This window comes from Hyla sarda, chromosome 1, assembly GCF_029499605.1.
Source record: "Hyla sarda isolate aHylSar1 chromosome 1, aHylSar1.hap1, whole genome shotgun sequence".
In the NCBI taxonomy this organism is placed as follows: domain Eukaryota; kingdom Metazoa; phylum Chordata; class Amphibia; order Anura; family Hylidae; genus Hyla; species Hyla sarda.
Genome location: NC_079189.1, coordinates 39,478,063 through 39,495,711, shown reverse-complemented (window position 1 = coordinate 39,495,711; position 17,649 = coordinate 39,478,063). Strand labels below are relative to the sequence as shown.

Sequence of the window (17,649 nt, the reverse complement as noted above, 5' to 3'; positions counted from 1 at the left end):
ATTGTGTAGTGGTGATGATGAGTTACTGCAGTGCAACTCCTACTGAAGTAAATGGGCGCTGCAGTAACCTGGCACCACCACTACACAATGTAATGTATGGAGCTAAAGATTCCGGCTCCACACATTCATTTTTCATATTGGCTACCATTTGCCCCTACAGCTAAGTGGCATACTGGCAGTCAGCTATTAAAAGGAGTACACCGAAATATAAAAATGTATCCCCTATCCTAAGGATAGGGCATAAGTGTCGGATCGGAGGCGCAACTCAATGGGAGAGCCGGAGATACCCGAGTGCGGCGCTCCAGCTCTCCCACAGAGATGCACCGAGGGGCGGTGTGGTGGTTGACACGCACCATTCAGGTGGAGAGCCGGGGCGTCGTTCGGTAGATTTGGGGGGGGGTCCCAGGAGTCGGACCCCCCGCGATCTGACACGTATCACCCATCCTTAGGATAGGGGATACATTTTTATATCCCAGAGTACTACTTTAAGGACCTATCCTGTGGATAGGCCTGAAAACCCCTTTAACATAAAGATGGTTGGATTCTTGGAATATGTTGCATTCATCAACAACTATCCCTGGTAAGTGATATCAATATTTGGCGTATGCTGTGGACTTAAGGAGGGGTCTAGATTTATACTAAAAGTTTATCAAACACCTAGGAAGCTTCTATATTTCTATTGCCAAAAACAGGACATGACAGTGTTTTTCTCCAATGGGTCGACTCCTACGTTTCGTGCAGAGAACATATAGTAAGGCTATGTTCACACCCCAGAATGTCAACACAGAAAACCTCTATGTTGACATTCTGCCTGAAATCTCATGTCCGCATGTTCCAGTCTTCCTGCGGACACCGGAATGGGAATTACATCTGGCACAGAAATTCAGCCATGAGCACAGTGCTGCAGAATCCCATTGAAATCAATGGGACTCTACTGCTGCGGAATTCCACACGGAAATTCTGACATGTAAACATTGCGTAACAAAATAGTACAGCCATGTAACGCCTTTATATAAAGAAAGTTCAGTTCGGCACTGCTGTGTATATGATAGCGGGCTAGTAACGGGTAATAGAGATGAAAGTTGCTGAGTGAAGTGTAGGGTGGTGCTTTGACAAATACATAGCAAAAGTCTAAACTTAAAGCAAGCAGAAAGATAGTCGGCAACTCACCAATCTTCGTCTTCACGTTGCAGCTTTATTAAAACTTACTCACATACAGGGTAACCGGAGAGGGACAATAAAAAGGGGGTACAGCAGGCGGAGCCTGCTGTACCCCCCCTTTATTGTCCCTCTCCTGTTACCCTGTATGTATGTTTTAATAAAGCTACAACGTGAAGACAAAGATTGGTGAGTTGCCGACTATCTTTCTGCTTGCTTTAAGTTTTAACTTCTTACTTTTACTACCTATACAGCTATTCTAGGTAGGATGGGGGATAGGAAAGGAACAAGATGGCACAACAATACAGCAAGACCTGTCTTCAGGCCTTTAAAGGAAAATGGTCACATGTTTTCTCCCGCACTATCCACAGGTACTGATAGATAGTGCGGGAGACGTTGATTCCAATGAGCCCTACCTTGCCCGGCCATTCGCCCGCAATTGTAGCTTTATTCTATGTGTATATCTTGCTGTAACTGGCACAGGCGGGGCTTCTGCAAGGTTAACTGGCACTGACGTCAGCGCCGCTAATGAATATTCATCCCCCCTCCCTCCAGCTCTCCCTCTCTCCGCCGCTCCTAACTGAAGGGAGGGGGGATGAATATTCATAAGCGGCGCTGACGTCAGTGCCCGTTAAGCTACAGAAGCCCCGCCCGTGCCAGTTACAGCAAGATATACACATAGAATAAAACTACGATTGCGGGTGAACAGCCGGGCGGATCCGGGCAAGGTAGGGCTCGTAGGAATCAGCGTCTCCCGCACTATCCATCAGTTCCTGTGGATAGCGAGGGAGAAAACATGTGACAGTTTTCCTTTAAGCTACATTAATGTAAAGCCAAGTTCCTAAATAGACAGTAACAAACTGATGGAGTACATCAGAAGCTCTGGTTTAGGAAATAAACATCTCCATTCTTAATGGGGTTGCTGCTAACTACATACTCATCTCATGCAGAAAGCAAGAGGACCCCAAACAGTGAGGCTAGCACTGTATGGGGTTTGCTACAAAATTGCTGGCGCACCTAGGTAGGGTGCTGCGCTTTGATTAGAACAGTATACATAGGGAATTGGGAACGGTGACTAGGGCACCGTGTATGAGGCACTGGGGATAGTGGCACTATGTATAAAGCAGTAGGGATGGTGGCACTTTCTGGCTGTGGCATTAGGTATAAGGTATGTCAAACTAGGGATGGTGGCATTATTTATTGTGGAACTCTGGCTGTAACATTTGGGTATAAAGGAACTCTCTGGCTGAGGTAATGAGAAGGTAGGTAGTCTCTGGCTGAAAGCAGTGTATAAGGAGGTTCTCCCCGGTTAGTGCAAAGCACATTGGAATGGACAATACATATTATGGAACTTACATGCTAAGGAAATGTGTATGGAGGCACTATGTATGAATATACTCTCTTTGGCACTAAGAAAAAAAAAAAAAGCACTGGCTATGGAGATACTCTCTATTTGGGCAGTGTGTATGAATGAACACTAGGTCACTGGTTATGGATGTTTTATGGCTGGGACACTGGGTATTGGGTAATCCCTGGTATGGAACAACTTTGACTGGAGCATTAGGTATGGAGATACACTCTGGTTGGGACACTTGAAATAGAGCACTGTGTACGACACACTCCAGCAGGACAACTGCATAAGGATGTATTGTCTGGCTATGGCACACAGGAAGGTTATGAATATTGGTGGGAAGAGGTGGTAAACTTTCGGCACTGTGTATCGGGGCCAGTTCTAGCATGTACTGTTTAAGAAGTAATCTCTGACAGGCACTTTATCAGGGGTAGTTTAAAATTTTACTGTTATTTGAAAAAAAAAACTTGACATGAGACACATTAATAGTTTTGATAAGTGGTGGTCTTGTACAGAAAGTCTATGTAGCCCATCTGCAGCGAGGTGACGTTGGGGAGTTTCTCTTTGCTCCTTCTAACAACTGGAGGGGTCTCAGCACCCACACTCTGACAGATCAAAAATTTTGACATGTCAATTTTTTTTTTTAATGACAATAACAGTTTTAGGGCAGCCCCTTGATGTTGCACAATCTGATAACGCACACATGCATACTGAACCCACGACACACTCGCAAGTAGCACATGAAGAGCAAAAATTATATTCTAGGCCCTTGAATGGGACAATGCTGCTGTACCTTGCATTGCCGATACTAGTAGTTTGGTAAGTGCAATGAAGAGCCATTGTAAACACTGGTGTTGGGAGTCCGACTCCCAACAATGTAAAATTGATGGCCAATCTTGAGGATAGACCAATCATTTTAAAGGACAGGATATCCCTTTTAAAAAGGGGTTATCCAGATCAGAAAAATTTATCCACTGTCCAAAGAATAGGGGATAAGTGTCAGATCGCGGTCAGACCCCCTGCGATCTCCTACCTGGAGTCTCGGCTTTCCTCGTGCAAGGAGCATGATTCTGCATGCACCCTCTTTAGCTCTATGGAAGAGCTTTACTCTGTATCTCCTATAGAGATGCATGGAGGGGGCCTGTTGACCTCAGCTTTGTGCGGTGGTTCACACAACTTCATGCAGGTGAGCCGGGACCCCGTATAGGAGATCACGGTTGGATCCCCTGTGATCACACATTTTACTAAACTGGACTTGACATCTGAATGGGATTCTGGACTGGACAATTTTCAGCTCTGAACCAGGAATTGACATCGAGGCAAAACCAATGTCACACAAGTGTACGTGTTGCTTAAATTTCTTTTTGACATATCAAAATTTTGATCGATTGGGGTCTGAGTGTTCAATCCAACCAATTGCTAGAGCTTGCGTAGAGAAGGGAGCAACTGAGCATTTCACTCCCCGCTCTCTGTGCCTGCTACCAAGATAATCCCATTCACTTACATTGAAAGTTTGTCTCAGTGACGTGACACAGAGCCAGGAGTGAACACGCTTAACTCCTTAAGGACTTAGGGTGTTCCTGTACGCCCTGAGTCCGCTCCCGCTGTACAATGCGGGGCCACAGCGTCTAACAATGGCCGGGACCAGTGGCTAATAGCGTGCGGCACTGATCGCGGTGCCGCGCGCTATTAACCCTTTAGATGCGGCGTTCAAAGTTGAAAACTAAAGTGAAACTAAAACAAAAAAACTAAAACACTGCCGGTTAGCTCAGGGGGCTGTTCGAGGCCGCCGCAATAAAATAGCGGCATCCCGAACAGCTGTAGGACAGCAGGAGGGTCTCCAACCTTCCTCCTCGCTGTCTGTTCACCGAATAACCATTGTTCAATGTAAAAGATCAGTGTGTGCAGGGTTATAGCCACCTATGGGAGCTATAACACTGCAAAAAAAAAGGTAAAAAGTGAAGATCATTTAACCCCTTCCCTAATAAGTTTGCATCACCCCCCTTTTCCCATAAAAAAAAAAAAAAAAAAAACCTGTATATAAAAATAAACATATATGGTATCGCCGCGTGCAGAAATATCCAAATTATAAAAATATATAGTTAATTAAACCGTACAGTCAATGGCGTATGCGCAAAAAAATTCCAAAGTCCAAAATAGCGGATTTTGTCACTTTATATAATCAAATAAAGAATAAAAAGCGATCAAAAAGTCTGATCAATACAAAAATGGTACCGCTAAAAACTTCAGATCACAGCGCAAAAAAATTAGCCCTCATACCGCCCCATATGCGGAAAAATAAAGTTATAGGGGTCAGAAGATGACAATTTAAACGTATACATTTTCCTGCATGTAGTTATGATTTTTCCCAGAAGTACGACAAAATCAAACCTATATAAGTAGGGGATCATTTTAATCGTATGGACCTACAGAATAAAGATAACATGTAATTTTACCGAAAAATATACTGCGTAGAAACGGAAGCACCCAAAAGTTACAAAATTGTGTTTTTTTCTTCAATTTTGTCTCACAATGATTTTTTTTTCTGTTTCGCTGCAGGTTTTTGGGTAAAATGACTGATGTCATTACAAAGTAGAATTGGTGGCACAAAAAATAAGCCATAATATGGATTTTTATGTGCAAAATTGAAAGGGTTATGATTTTTAAAAAGGGAAGGAGGAAAAAACGAATGTGCAAATACGGAAAACGGTTAACACCCTCTTAGAAAAGTTGGCAAACGTTTTTTTTAAAGTGACAGTGCCCATTTAAGCAATCTTAGCTTTGTTCAGAAACCCAGGATGCCCTAGAGGCAGGCCACCAGACATGACGAAGAGATTTTCTTCTTGGAGAGAATATGGGAAATGCCACTTCGAAGATACTCGCACATTATGGTTAGGAACCTTACTGACACCTGGAACAAAAAGAACTTGATACACAGTAGCAAATGAGTGCTAAAGGGGACCATTCCCATTATTTCCAGTGGATCTCTGCTCCTTACTGGAATGACTGGTTGGTGTGGTTCAGATCAGGTAGAAATCGCTTTCTAACATGAAATGTATGTTCAGGTCACATGGCAGCATTAAAGAGAAAAAGTAAAGGCAAAATGTCAATATCTAAATGTCAATAATCTATCTTTTTATTAGAAGTCAGGCAACGACCGCTTCCATATACGAGCTGATGTGTCTTATGTGAAGTACTGGGCATTCAGCAACACGTATGACATCAACGCAAACACATGAAATCACATGATGTCATACCACACACAAAATGGAAGAATCCCTTTATAACACCATATATAGATGTGACAGAGGGGGCTCCCCAGACCCACATCATACAAAAGATGGATCCAAAGGGCTCACTAACCACATCATATATGAAAAGAAGACAGTAGAGTAACCTTATGGCATAGTGTATGTTAATGGACTCTGGGGTCCATCACACTTGGGCAGAAGACTCTCCAAAGTCAACGAGTCATTCAGGATTCTAGGTCTTCAGCCCGGAGCTAGATAACCACGTCTCTACGGGTCGGCTGTTGCATAGTGATGTCGGGTCCTATTGCATTACATACTGAAAAGGGTTACTCTTCTCCCCAGCGTTCGGAACATTGAGTTCCTGGACGCTGTGTGCGGGCTTCCATGTCCAGCCCCACCCCCTCTTGATGTCATAGCCGGCCCCATCAATGAAAGTCTATGGGAAGAGGGCGTGACGGTCCCTCCCATAGACTTGCATTGAGGGGGCGGGACGTGACGACACATGACGGGGTGTGAAGTAACGAGGGGGCGGGTGTGAACACGGAAGCCCCACACACAGCGACCAGGAACTCAATGTTCCGGATGCTGGGGAGTAGAGTTACCCTTTAAAGGGGTACTCCACTGAAAAACATTTTTTTTTTAATCAACTGGTGCCAGAAAGTTAAACAGATTTGTAAATTACTTCTATTAAAAAATCTTAATCCTTCCAGTACTTATCAGCTGCTGTATGCTATAGAGGAAGTTCTTTTCTCTTTGAATTTCCTTTCTAGTCTGACCACAGTGCTCTCTACTGACACCTCTGTCTATGTCAGGAACTGTCCAGAGCAATAGAGGTTTTCTATGGGGATTTGCCCCTACTCTGGACAGTTCCAAAAATGGACACAGGTGTCAGCAGAGAGCACTGTTTCAGTCAGAAAGGAAATTCAAAAAGAAAACAACTTCCTGTGGAACATACAGCAAATGATAAGTACTGGAAGGATTAAGATTTTTTTTTTTTTTTTTATAGAAGTAATTTACAAATCTGTTTAACTTTCTGGCACCATTTGAATTAATAAAAAAAAAAAAATGTTTTCCAGTGGAGTACCCCTTGAAGGCTGCATTCACACCTCGTTTTCACTGTACGGGTGCCGGATCCGGCTGGGGGAGGGGAAAACCGGGTGCTCCCGTACCCCAGCCGACCAGCGCTGAAATCCGTTTACTTTGATGACCGGAGTCAAACGGTGATTCCGGTCGGCTCATTTTTGACCCGTATGCGGTTTCCTGACCGGACCTAAAGGTCAAAAATGAGCCGACCGGAGTCACCGCTTGACTCCGGTCGGCTCATTAAAGTAAATGGATTTCAGCGCAGGTCCGCCTGGGGTACGGGAGTAATAATACACTAAACTCCAGGACCTAAGCCCGGGGTAAGAAACCCCTATTGCTTACTTCTAAAATATAACTTTTATTGAGTGTCCCAAAAATGAAACTTTAAAACTGATACCAGGTGTACCTAGTGCTTATAATATCAAGATTAAGAGAATAGTCTCCACTATCTCTCCAAAGATAGCCCTGCAGTGGCTGATTGTATATAGGGTGACACACTGGTACCGCTTAAAAACAAAACACTATTGCCGCCTCTACATGTTTCGCCGCCTCCGCGGCTTTCTCAAGAGACAAAAGTGATCAGGCTCACCATTATGACATCAGGGGGTGGGTTATAAATATCCCCGATGACAGCTGCCATTTCCACCATTGTTATAAGCACTAGGTACATCTGGTATCAGTTTTAAAGTTTCCTTTTTGGGACATTTTATTAGCACTCAATAAAAGTTATATTTTAGGGGTAAGCAATAGGGGTTTCTTACCCCGGGCTTAGGAACCTGGGGTTTAGTGTATCATTGGCTATTGACCTCTTACTACCCCAAGGGTAGTTTTGTTTAATTGGGGTACGGGAGCACCCGGTTTTCCCGTCCCCCAGCCGGATTCGGCACCCGTACAGAGAAAATGAGATGTGAATGCAGCCTAACACGACCAACATGACACCAAGTGCAACCTGACCCCAGCAGCATGCAACATGACGAGTGTCCATGCTGCTCCCATCAATTGTAGTTGTCTAACTCCAGCCTGAAGCCACTTGTTCGCTCTAAACTCATGCTGGGTATGTGGTGCAGTGAGGGCATCACCCACACATGTGCCAGCGTATTCTACTGTGTTATAAACACCTTTTCCTTTTAGGCAATGGAGATCAGGAAACATCCTGTTTACTTACTTATTATTCCAGTGACATCAGTGAATCAGCTCTATATTATACACCTACTTACATGTGGTAGATCTCCCAGAGGAATACTGCACACACGGTAATACACATACAGGGGACCTAGAGAGGGCACTATTCCCATCATGTAATTCCCACTCCTGGAACGTTTATTCCCATGATATGAGTGAACTCAATGTAGACTGGAGGACGTGACCCTGATACTCTCATAGGGTCTAGAAGCCCCCTACTAATAACCTGAGGGGTCACAGTAGACCACTTCGGGTCCAATCTTCTGATTCAGAAGACCGGAATTTATTTGTTTAGACTTCATACTAGGGATGAATGTGAGGAACGTTAAGACACATCATGGGATCAGATAGCAGTATGTAATCCCATGACACATCCTGGGGAGCAGACACTAATATAATAAGGGAATTTCTAATAGTCTCTGCTAAGGGGCTAACGGAAGCCTAAGGGGACGTGAAATCTCAGTGGCTGCTCTTATTGGAAGCTTCATACTGTTGTCTATGAAATGTCTTTACAGGTAGATCTTTCACAAGGGAACGTTCGCCTTTAAACATTTATCGACATGTCAAAAGATATCATTGGTGAGGTTTCTGCTAGAATCAAGGGGCCCATTGTGGTCCTCTGCATGTTATGGTGCTTCTGGCTCTTTGTGACCCCAAAAGACACATATACCTCCTAATAATGTCTTCTGACATGTCTCACATACAAAAATGTTTAAAGGAGAACCTTCCCTTTAAACTGAGCCAAGAAGAGTTGTCATAATGTTTGTGCCTTACACCTGCACTCACAGGCATCATTTAGGAAGGACGTCACCCGGCTGTTGGAAAACTACAACTCCGAAGTTTCACATGGAAGTATTATGGACGAACATGCTGCGGCCAAGTGTCCAATGACCCAAACTAACACCATCACAGATCCCTATGAGGTTGTCAGTTTGCATCATCAAACATGTGGTCGGAGCAGGACGCCCATTATATGCTCCCGTGACACTGGCCTAAGAGTTGCAATTTAACAACAAAGCACCGGATACAGACCCCTGCCCTATATGTATAAGAGAGAAGCAATAATAAGACTTCATTGCCTTATTATTAGAATACTCCATTAAAACCTATTAGGGAATAGCTGTGTATGCAATCCCCTGACCCGACTGGTCTACCACCGCTGTTGTGTGATTAGAATCTAGATGGGGTTATGCATCTCGCCATCTCTGAAAGGAGAACAACAGTGCACAGCAGAAAACTACACAAGTCATTGAATACGCCTGCAAACCCTTTAACTTTTCTACTGAATGTATAACAGTGTGGGATATACATCAAAACCAGGCATAGGAACAGTGAAGACGTTACAAATAGCAACCAATGAGGTTTCTGTTTTTTTTTAGGCTTGCAAAAAAGGAAACCTGATTGGTTTAAAGGGGCAGCAGTGCACTTTTCCTTTGCACCAGTTTTGATAAATCTCCATTAAGAGATCTCCGGCAAATAATAACGTATCCCCTATCCACAGGATAAGGGATAAGTAGCTGTTAACGGGTGGTCCGACCGCTGGGGCCCCCAGCAATCAACGGGGCGGCACCCAGAGCTCAGTGAGGAGCGCGTGCTGACCCCGTGTGACCTCACGCTCCGCCCCCTCAATGCAAGCCTATGGGAGGGGGCTTGCCAGCCGCCACACCTCCTCCCATAAGCTTGCATTAAGGGGCGGAGTGTGACGGCACACAGGGGCAGAGCCGTGATGTCACAATACTCTGGCCCCGTGATCCGGGGAGACCCGGAGCGATGTTCGCTCTGGATTCTGACGATAGCGGGGTGCTGCATGAAAGATTGCGGGACCCTCACGATCAGGCATCTTATCCCCTATCCTTTGAATAGGGGATAAGATGTCTTAGGGCCGGAGTACCCCTTTAAAGGATTGTTCTATTTGACACTGGTGGTGCAGTGGTTGGGATCGCAGGTAGCAGATCCAATCACAGCAGCCTGAAGCCTTTGCTACATCTCCGGGACTCTACTATTGATAGAACCTGCTTGTGGAAATGCAGTACATATGTGATTGAATTATTGCTCACACAAGTCCCATAGGGGCTTAAAGTGCAAAAAAATTAACTCTAAACTATTATGAAACCCTATAAAATCCCATCCAAAGCCAATTTTTATGTTCACTTTAGCTGAGAATAAAGAAAACCTCTATCTGAAAATCAGAACTGGATCTAGCGAATATTCTACAACTCGTTCTATTTCCTCTGTGCAATGTTGTTCAATAGCAGGATGGTCTCTAGTGGATGGATACTTTAGTCCCAAGCGCATAATACGGATACAAGTCCTAACCAGACAATGGAGGAGATTTATCAAAACCTGTGCAGAGGTAAAGTTGACCAGTTGGCCATAACAACCAATCAGATCACTTTTTAATTTTCAGAGTCCTTTTTAAAAATTTAAGAAGCAATCTGATTGGTTGCTATGGGCAACTCTTCCTCTGCACAGGTTTTGATAGATCTCCCCCAGTGTGACTCAAGACCTGAACTGAAACCATGATAATGATCTATGGTGCGGTCAGTCAGTAGAGCCCCCATCAGGCTAGGACTTCTGTCTGTAATATACATGTGTGACCAATGCTCAGACATCACTGCGGAGAGGATCCCCCAGCACTGCAGTGGGTTGTCTCATGTAAGGTCAGATTCCCTGCTTAATATTAGGATCCCATCCTTACACATTTGTAATGGGATTGTTCAGGACTTTAAAAGGTGGCTACAATAGGCAAAGTGGAAAACCAAGACCCCCTTCTAATCTGCTCTCGCCCTCCTCATGAGGTTTATAAATCCACAGTAAGGCTAGGTTCACACTGCGGAATTTCCACCTGCAATTACAGGCAGAAATTCTGCTTACTAAAATGTATAGTGTAGTGAAGTGAATGGGTTTCCGTACACAAATTCACATTCTGGAATTTGTGAATGGAAAATTTCCACCTGAAGAATGGAGTTGCTCATTCTTCAGGCGGAAATACTCACGGAACACATTGCAGTCTATTGGAAACTGCAGTGTCTGTGCGGTCCTAGCGCCGACTCATTCAGTCGGCGCTGGCCGCACTCGGAATCTCCAGGCGGAAATTTTCTGCCCGGGGATTCCGCAGTGTGAACCTAGCCTAAGGGTTTATTCACAAGGCAGAATTTCCACCTCAACTTAAAGCCCACAGACTTCTATGGGATTCCACACTCCCATTCACACTTCTGAATTTCCGCTTGCGACTGCTGTTTCTAGTTGTTGTAGTACTGTAACCTAGTCTGCTTTATTAAGCTGTAGTAGTCATGTGACCCAATCCCCTGCCTCTTGCCGGAATAGTCATGTGACCAATACCACTGGTTCTAGCTGTAGTAGTTGCGCAACTACTACAGCTAGAACCAGTGGTATTGGTCACATGACTATTGCGGCAAGAGTTAGGGATTGGGTCACATGACTACTACAGCTTAATAAAGCAGACTAGGTTACAGGACTACAACAACTAGAAACAGCAGTCTTGGTCACTAGACTACTGCGGCTAGAGCCAGCGTTCTGGGTCACATGACTACTACAGCTAGAGCCAGCGGACTAGGTCACATGACTATTACAGCTAGAGCCAGCGGACTGGGTCATATGGACTACTACAGCTAGAGCCAGCGGACTGGGTCATATGACTATTACAGCTAAAGCCAGCGGACTGGGTCATATGACTTCTACAGCTAGAGCCAGCGGACTGGGTCATATGACTACTACAGCTAGAGCCAGCGGACTGGGTCATATGGACTACTACAGCTAGAGCCAGCGGACTGGGTCATATGGACTACTACAGCTAGAGCCAGCGGACTGGGTCATATGACTACTACAGCTAGAGCCAGCGGACTGGGTCATATGACTACTACAGCTAGAGCCAGCGGACTGGGTCATATGACTACTACAGCTAGAGCCAGCGGACTGGGTCATATGGACTACTACAGCTAGAGCCAGCGGACTGGGTCATATGGACTACTACAGCTAGAGCCAGCGGACTGGGTCATATGACTACTACAGCTAGAGCCAGCGGACTGGGTCATATGACTACTACAGCTAGAGCCAGCGGACTGGGTCATATGACTACTACAGCTAGAGCCAGCGGACTGGGTCATATGACTACTACAGCTAGAGCCAGCGGACTGGGTCATATGGACTACTACAGCTAGAGCCAGCGGACTGGGTCATATGGACTACTACAGCTAGAGCCAGCGGACTGGGTCATATGGACTACTACAGCTAGAGCCAGCGGACTGGGTCATATGGACTACTACAGCTAGAGCCAGCAGACTGGGTCATATGGACTACTACAGCTAGAGCCAGCGGACTGGGTCACATGACTACTACAGCTAGAGCCAGCGGACTGGGTCACATGACTACTACAGCTAGAGCCAGCAGACTGGGTCATATGACTATTACAGCTAGAGCCAGCGGACTGGGTCATATGACTATTACAGCTAGAGCCAGCGGACTGGGTCATATGACTATTACAGCTAGAGCCAGCGGACTGGGTCATATGGACTACTACAGCTAGAGCCAGCGGACTGGGTCACATGACTACTACAGCTAGAGCCAGCGTTCTGGGTCACATGACTACTACAGCTAGAGCCAGCGGACTGGGTCATATGACTATTACAGCTAGAGCCAGCGGACTGGGTCATATGACTATTACAGCTAGAGCCAGCGGACTGGGTCATATGGACTACTACAGCTAGAGCCAGCGGACTGGGTCACATGACTACTACAGCTAGAGCCAGCGGACTGGGTCATATGGACTACTACAGCTAGAGCCAGCGGACTGGGTCATATGGACTACTACAGCTAGAGCCAGCAGACTGGGTCATATGACTATTACAGCTAGAGCCAGCAGACTGGGTCATATGGACTACTACAGCTAGAGCCAGCGGACTGGGTCACATGACTACTACAGCTAGAGCCAGCGGACTGGGTCATATGACTATTACAGCTAGAGCCAGCGGACTGGGTCATATGGACTACTACAGCTAGAGCCAGCGGACTGGGTCATATGGACTACTACAGCTAGAGCCAGCGGACTGGGTCATATGACTATTACAGCTAGAGCCAGCGGACTGGGTCATATGACTACTACAGCTAGAGCCAGCGGACTGGGTCATATGACTACTACAGCTAGAGCCAGCGGACTGGGTCATATGGACTACTACAGCTAGAGCCAGCGGACTGGGTCATATGACTACTACAGCTAGAGCCAGCGGACTGGGTCATATGGACTACTACAGCTAGAGCCAGCGGACTGGGTCATATGACTATTACAGCTAGAGCCAGCAGACTGGGTCATATGGACTACTACAGCTAGAGCCAGCGGACTGGGTCATATGGACTACTACAGCTAGAGCCAGCGGACTGGGTCACATGACTACTACAGCTAGAGCCAGCGTTCTGGGTCACATGACTACTACAGCTAGAGCCAGCGGACTGGGTCACACGACTACTACAGCTAGAGCCAGCGTTCTGGGTCACACGACTACTACAGCTTAAGAAAGCGGACTAGGTTACAGGACTACTACAGCTAGAAACAGCGGTCTTGGTCACATGACTACTGCGGCTAGAGGCAGCAGACTGGGTCACATGACCACTATGGACTCTGTGCACTGAGGCCTACATAGGTCTGGGGTTAGCAGCAGGCTGGGGATCAGATTATTACAAAACCTCTTGGTTTTCCACTTTGTTTTTGTACCTACCTTGAAGCCCCAGTAATCCCCCTGTAGCCCCTTCCTAAACACTACAAGTTCCAGAACGCCCTACCCTTGTCCCCAGGGGCCCGAGCCCCGGTATGTGTCCCCACCCCTCCCCCTCCTCGGAGTGCGGGGCCTGTCCCTCCTGGCGGGGTCACTCACACTCACCTGTGTGGCAGGGGATGGTGGAGTGGGCACTACTACTAATGTCCCCCCCCGCCATGGTTACGCTACAAGTGGTAGCAGTGGAGGGGCTGCTGCTCTGTGTTATACTCTCCACTAGCTGCGGGATGATCGCACCCTCCGTCGCCATGTTACAGGCACTCTGTGAGCTCTCCCCTCACTTCCCCCACCCTCCAAGGGACTGACCGCACCGGGGTGTGGACAGCTACGTCACGCATGACGCGCACGCATGTTCGTTTAGCTCAGGCGCTTCCCAGCGGCCCGTTCGAGCTGTGACCGGAAGTTGACACGTGACACAGCTGTGTCGGCCTACGAGCGGCCATGTTAGCTAGTGGCATTGCCCAACTAAATGACACCTGAGTTGTGTTCTGATATCGTGTCCATTACTGTACACCACCCGTTATATGGAGAGTGCTGACGTAATAAGCCGCTCTGTATACAGAACCGCTTGTCTTGTTCACGGTTAACGGTTAGGGCGCATGCGCAGCTAGGAAGGCCTGATGGGACGATAGGAGGTCACGTGACATTCAACTGGCAACGCTTGTTAAGGCCACGCCTCTTCCTGTTTTATACGCAGCTCAGTGTAAAGTCTATGGGGCAGAGTGGTCAAAACCCGTCCAGAGGAGTTTCCCATAGCAACCAATCAGATCGCTTCTTTCATTGTTCAGAGGCTTTTTTTTAAATGAAAGAAACGATCTAATTGGTTGCTATGGGCAACTTAGCAACTTTTCCTCATGGCAGATTTTGATAATTCTCCCCCTATAGTAGTGTGTCCCAACCATAGTGCCTCCAGCTGTTGCAAAACTACAACTCCCAGCATGCCCGGACAGCCAACTGATTGGTTGCTATGGGCAACTTAGCAACTTTTCCTCAGGGCTGGTTTTGATAAATCTCCCCCTATAGTAGTGTTTAAAGCGCTATGGCCATTAAAAGGCGAGATGGAAAAAACATAGACCAGTGTTTTGCAACCAGTGCGCCTCCAGCTGTTGCAAAACTACAACTCCCAGCATGCCCGGACAGCCTCTGGGAGTTGTAGTTTTGCAACAGCTGGAGGCGCACTGGTTGCAAAACACTGGTCTATAGTTGCAGGTCAGATGTTAACCCCCTCAGTTCCAGGGATTTTCATTTTTTTGCGTTTATGTTTTTTCCATCTCGCCTTTTAATGGCCATAACGCTTTACATTTTCCATCAACAGACTCATATAAGGACTTGGTTTTTTCTTTGTGCCACCTATTTCATATTACCATCAAATCTACAGCAAAACCAAAAAAAAAGAAAAGAAAAAAAATGCAGGGCAAAAAAAAGCAGCCATATTTTAAAATATGGGAGGGTTTTGTTTCTACACAGGGCAATTTTCTGTAAAAATGACACCTCATCTGTATTCTATTGGTCCATATGATTATAACAATACCCAACACCCCCCAATTTATATAGGTTTTTGTTTTATTTTACTAATTAAAAAAAACAAAAACTTTTTGGTAAGAAAATAAGTATGCTTTACCCCTTAACCCCTTAAGGACCCAGCCTATTTTTACTTTAAAGGGGTCCTCCGGTGCTAACACATCTTATCCCCTATCCAAAGCATAGGGGATAAGATGCCTGATCGCGGGGGTCCCGCCGCTGGGGACCCCCGGGATCTTGCATGCGGCGCACCCCGTTTATAATCAGTCCAAGGAGTGTGTTCGCTCCGGGACTGATTACCGACGACCACAGGGCCGATGGCGTGTGACGTCACGCCTCCGCCCCCGTGTGATGTCACGCTCCGCCCTCAATGCAAGCCTACGGGAGGGGGCATGATAGCTGTCACGCCCCCTCCCATAGGCTTGCATTGAGGGGCGGAGCGTGACGTCACACGGGGGCGGAGCATGACGTCACACGCCGTCGGCCCTGTGGTCGCCGGTAATCGGACCCGGAGCGAACACGCTCATTGGACTGATTATAAACAGGGTGCCGCGTGCAAGATCACGGGGGTCCCCAGCGGCGGGACCCCCGCGATCAGGCATCTTATCCCCTATCCTTTGGATAGGGGATAAGATGTGTAAGCACCGGAGTACCCCTTTAAGGACCCGAGCATTTTTTGCACATCACTTTAAGCATTAATAACTCTGGGATGCTTTTACTTTTCATTCTGATTCCGAGAATGTTTTTTGTGACATATTCTACTTTATGTCAGTGGTAAATTTTGGTCGATACTTGCCTAATTTCTTGGTGGAAAAATCAAAAATTTGCTGAAAAATTTGCATTTTTTTAAACTTTGAAACTTTCTGCTTATAAGGAAAATAGACATAACAAATAAATGATATATTGATTTACATATACAATATGTCTACTTTATATTTGCATCATACAGTTGACATGTTTTTACTTTTGGAAGACACCAGAGGGCTTCAAAGTTCAGCAGCAATTTTTCAGGGACCAGTTCAGTTTTGAAGTGGATTTGAAGGGCCTTCATATTAGAAATACCCCATAAATTACCCCATTATAAAAAAAACTGCACCCCCCAAAGTATTCAAAATGACATTCAGAAAGTGTATTAACCCTTTATGTGTTTCACAGGAATAGCAGCAAAGTGAAGGAGAAAATTCAAAATCTTCATTTTTTTACACTAGGATGTTCTTGTAGACCCAGTTTTTGAAAATTTACAGGTGGAAAAAGGAGAAAAAGCCCCCCAAAATTTGTAACCCAATTTCTCTCAATTACCTCATGTGTATGTAAAGTGTTCGGCGGGCGCAGTAGAGGGCTCAGAAGGGAAGGAGCTGGGATTTTGGAGAGTGAGTTTGTCTGAAATGGTTTTTGGGGGGCATGACACACATAGGAAGCCCCTATGGTGCCAGAATAGCAAACAAAACCCCACATGGCATACTATTTTGGAAACTACACCCCTCAAAAAAACATAACAATGGGTACAATGAGCTTTAACACCCCACAGGTGTTTGACAAATTTACACTAAATTTGGACGTGAAAATGAAAAATTAGATTATTTTCACTAAAATGCTGGTGTTACCCCAAATTTTTCATTTTCACAAGGGGTAATAGGAGAAAAAGCCTCCCAAAATTTGTAACCCCATTTCTTCTGAGTAAGAAAATACCCCATATGTGGATTTAAAGTGCTCTGCGGGCGAACTACAATGCTCAGAAGAAAAGGAGCGCCATTGAGCTTTTGAAAGAGAATTTGGGTGGAATGGAAGTCGGGGGCCATATGCGTTTACAAAGTCCCCAGGGACGTGCACAGACATTTTGAAGGGCAGTGGCTCAGGTAAAAAAAAGAGGGCACTTTTCATAATTTAAAAACGTCTGCCAGACTTAATGGGCAGATGTGCTGCGGCCCAGGGTCACAGTGGACTCCCGCCAGGCCTCCTCGACATTCCTATCCCCATAAAAGTTGGTGTTTTTGTAAAATCGAGTGAAGAACAGTTTCTCTGAAGGTCTGCCATGTGTATATACACTTTGGCTGTGCTGTCAGTCTTATTTACAGAAAACATGTGACAGCTGCCGTATAATATACTGTATTATAGAGGAGATTTATCAAAACCTGTGCAGAGAAAGAGCGGTGCAGTCACCCATAGCAACCAATCAGATCGTTTTGCAGAAGGCTTTTCCTCTGCAAAGGTTTTAATAAATCTCCCCCTATATGCCCCCACCTGAGCTCTATATGACAGAACCCATCACCAATCACCCATCACCAATCACCCATCACCAATCACCCAGCACCCA

General features: G+C 45.8%; 1 protein-coding gene across 2 annotated transcripts in view; it reads right to left on the bottom strand.

Annotated features, from left to right (window-relative positions):
- Positions 1–14,421, bottom strand: part of KRCC1 (lysine rich coiled-coil 1) — a 41,857-nt gene extending 27,436 nt beyond the window's left edge. The window contains exon 1 of one of the 2 annotated variants that reach the window (XM_056554034.1): positions 14,291–14,421. In XM_056554034.1, coding sequence (XP_056410009.1) covers positions 14,291–14,318 — 28 coding nt within the window. In that variant the 5' untranslated portion in view covers positions 14,319–14,421. Of the gene's footprint in view, positions 1–13,919; positions 14,242–14,290 lie in introns of those variants that run through there. The other variant, XM_056554033.1, reaches the window with a different exon arrangement.
- Between the last annotated feature and the right edge of the window lie 3,228 nt (positions 14,422–17,649).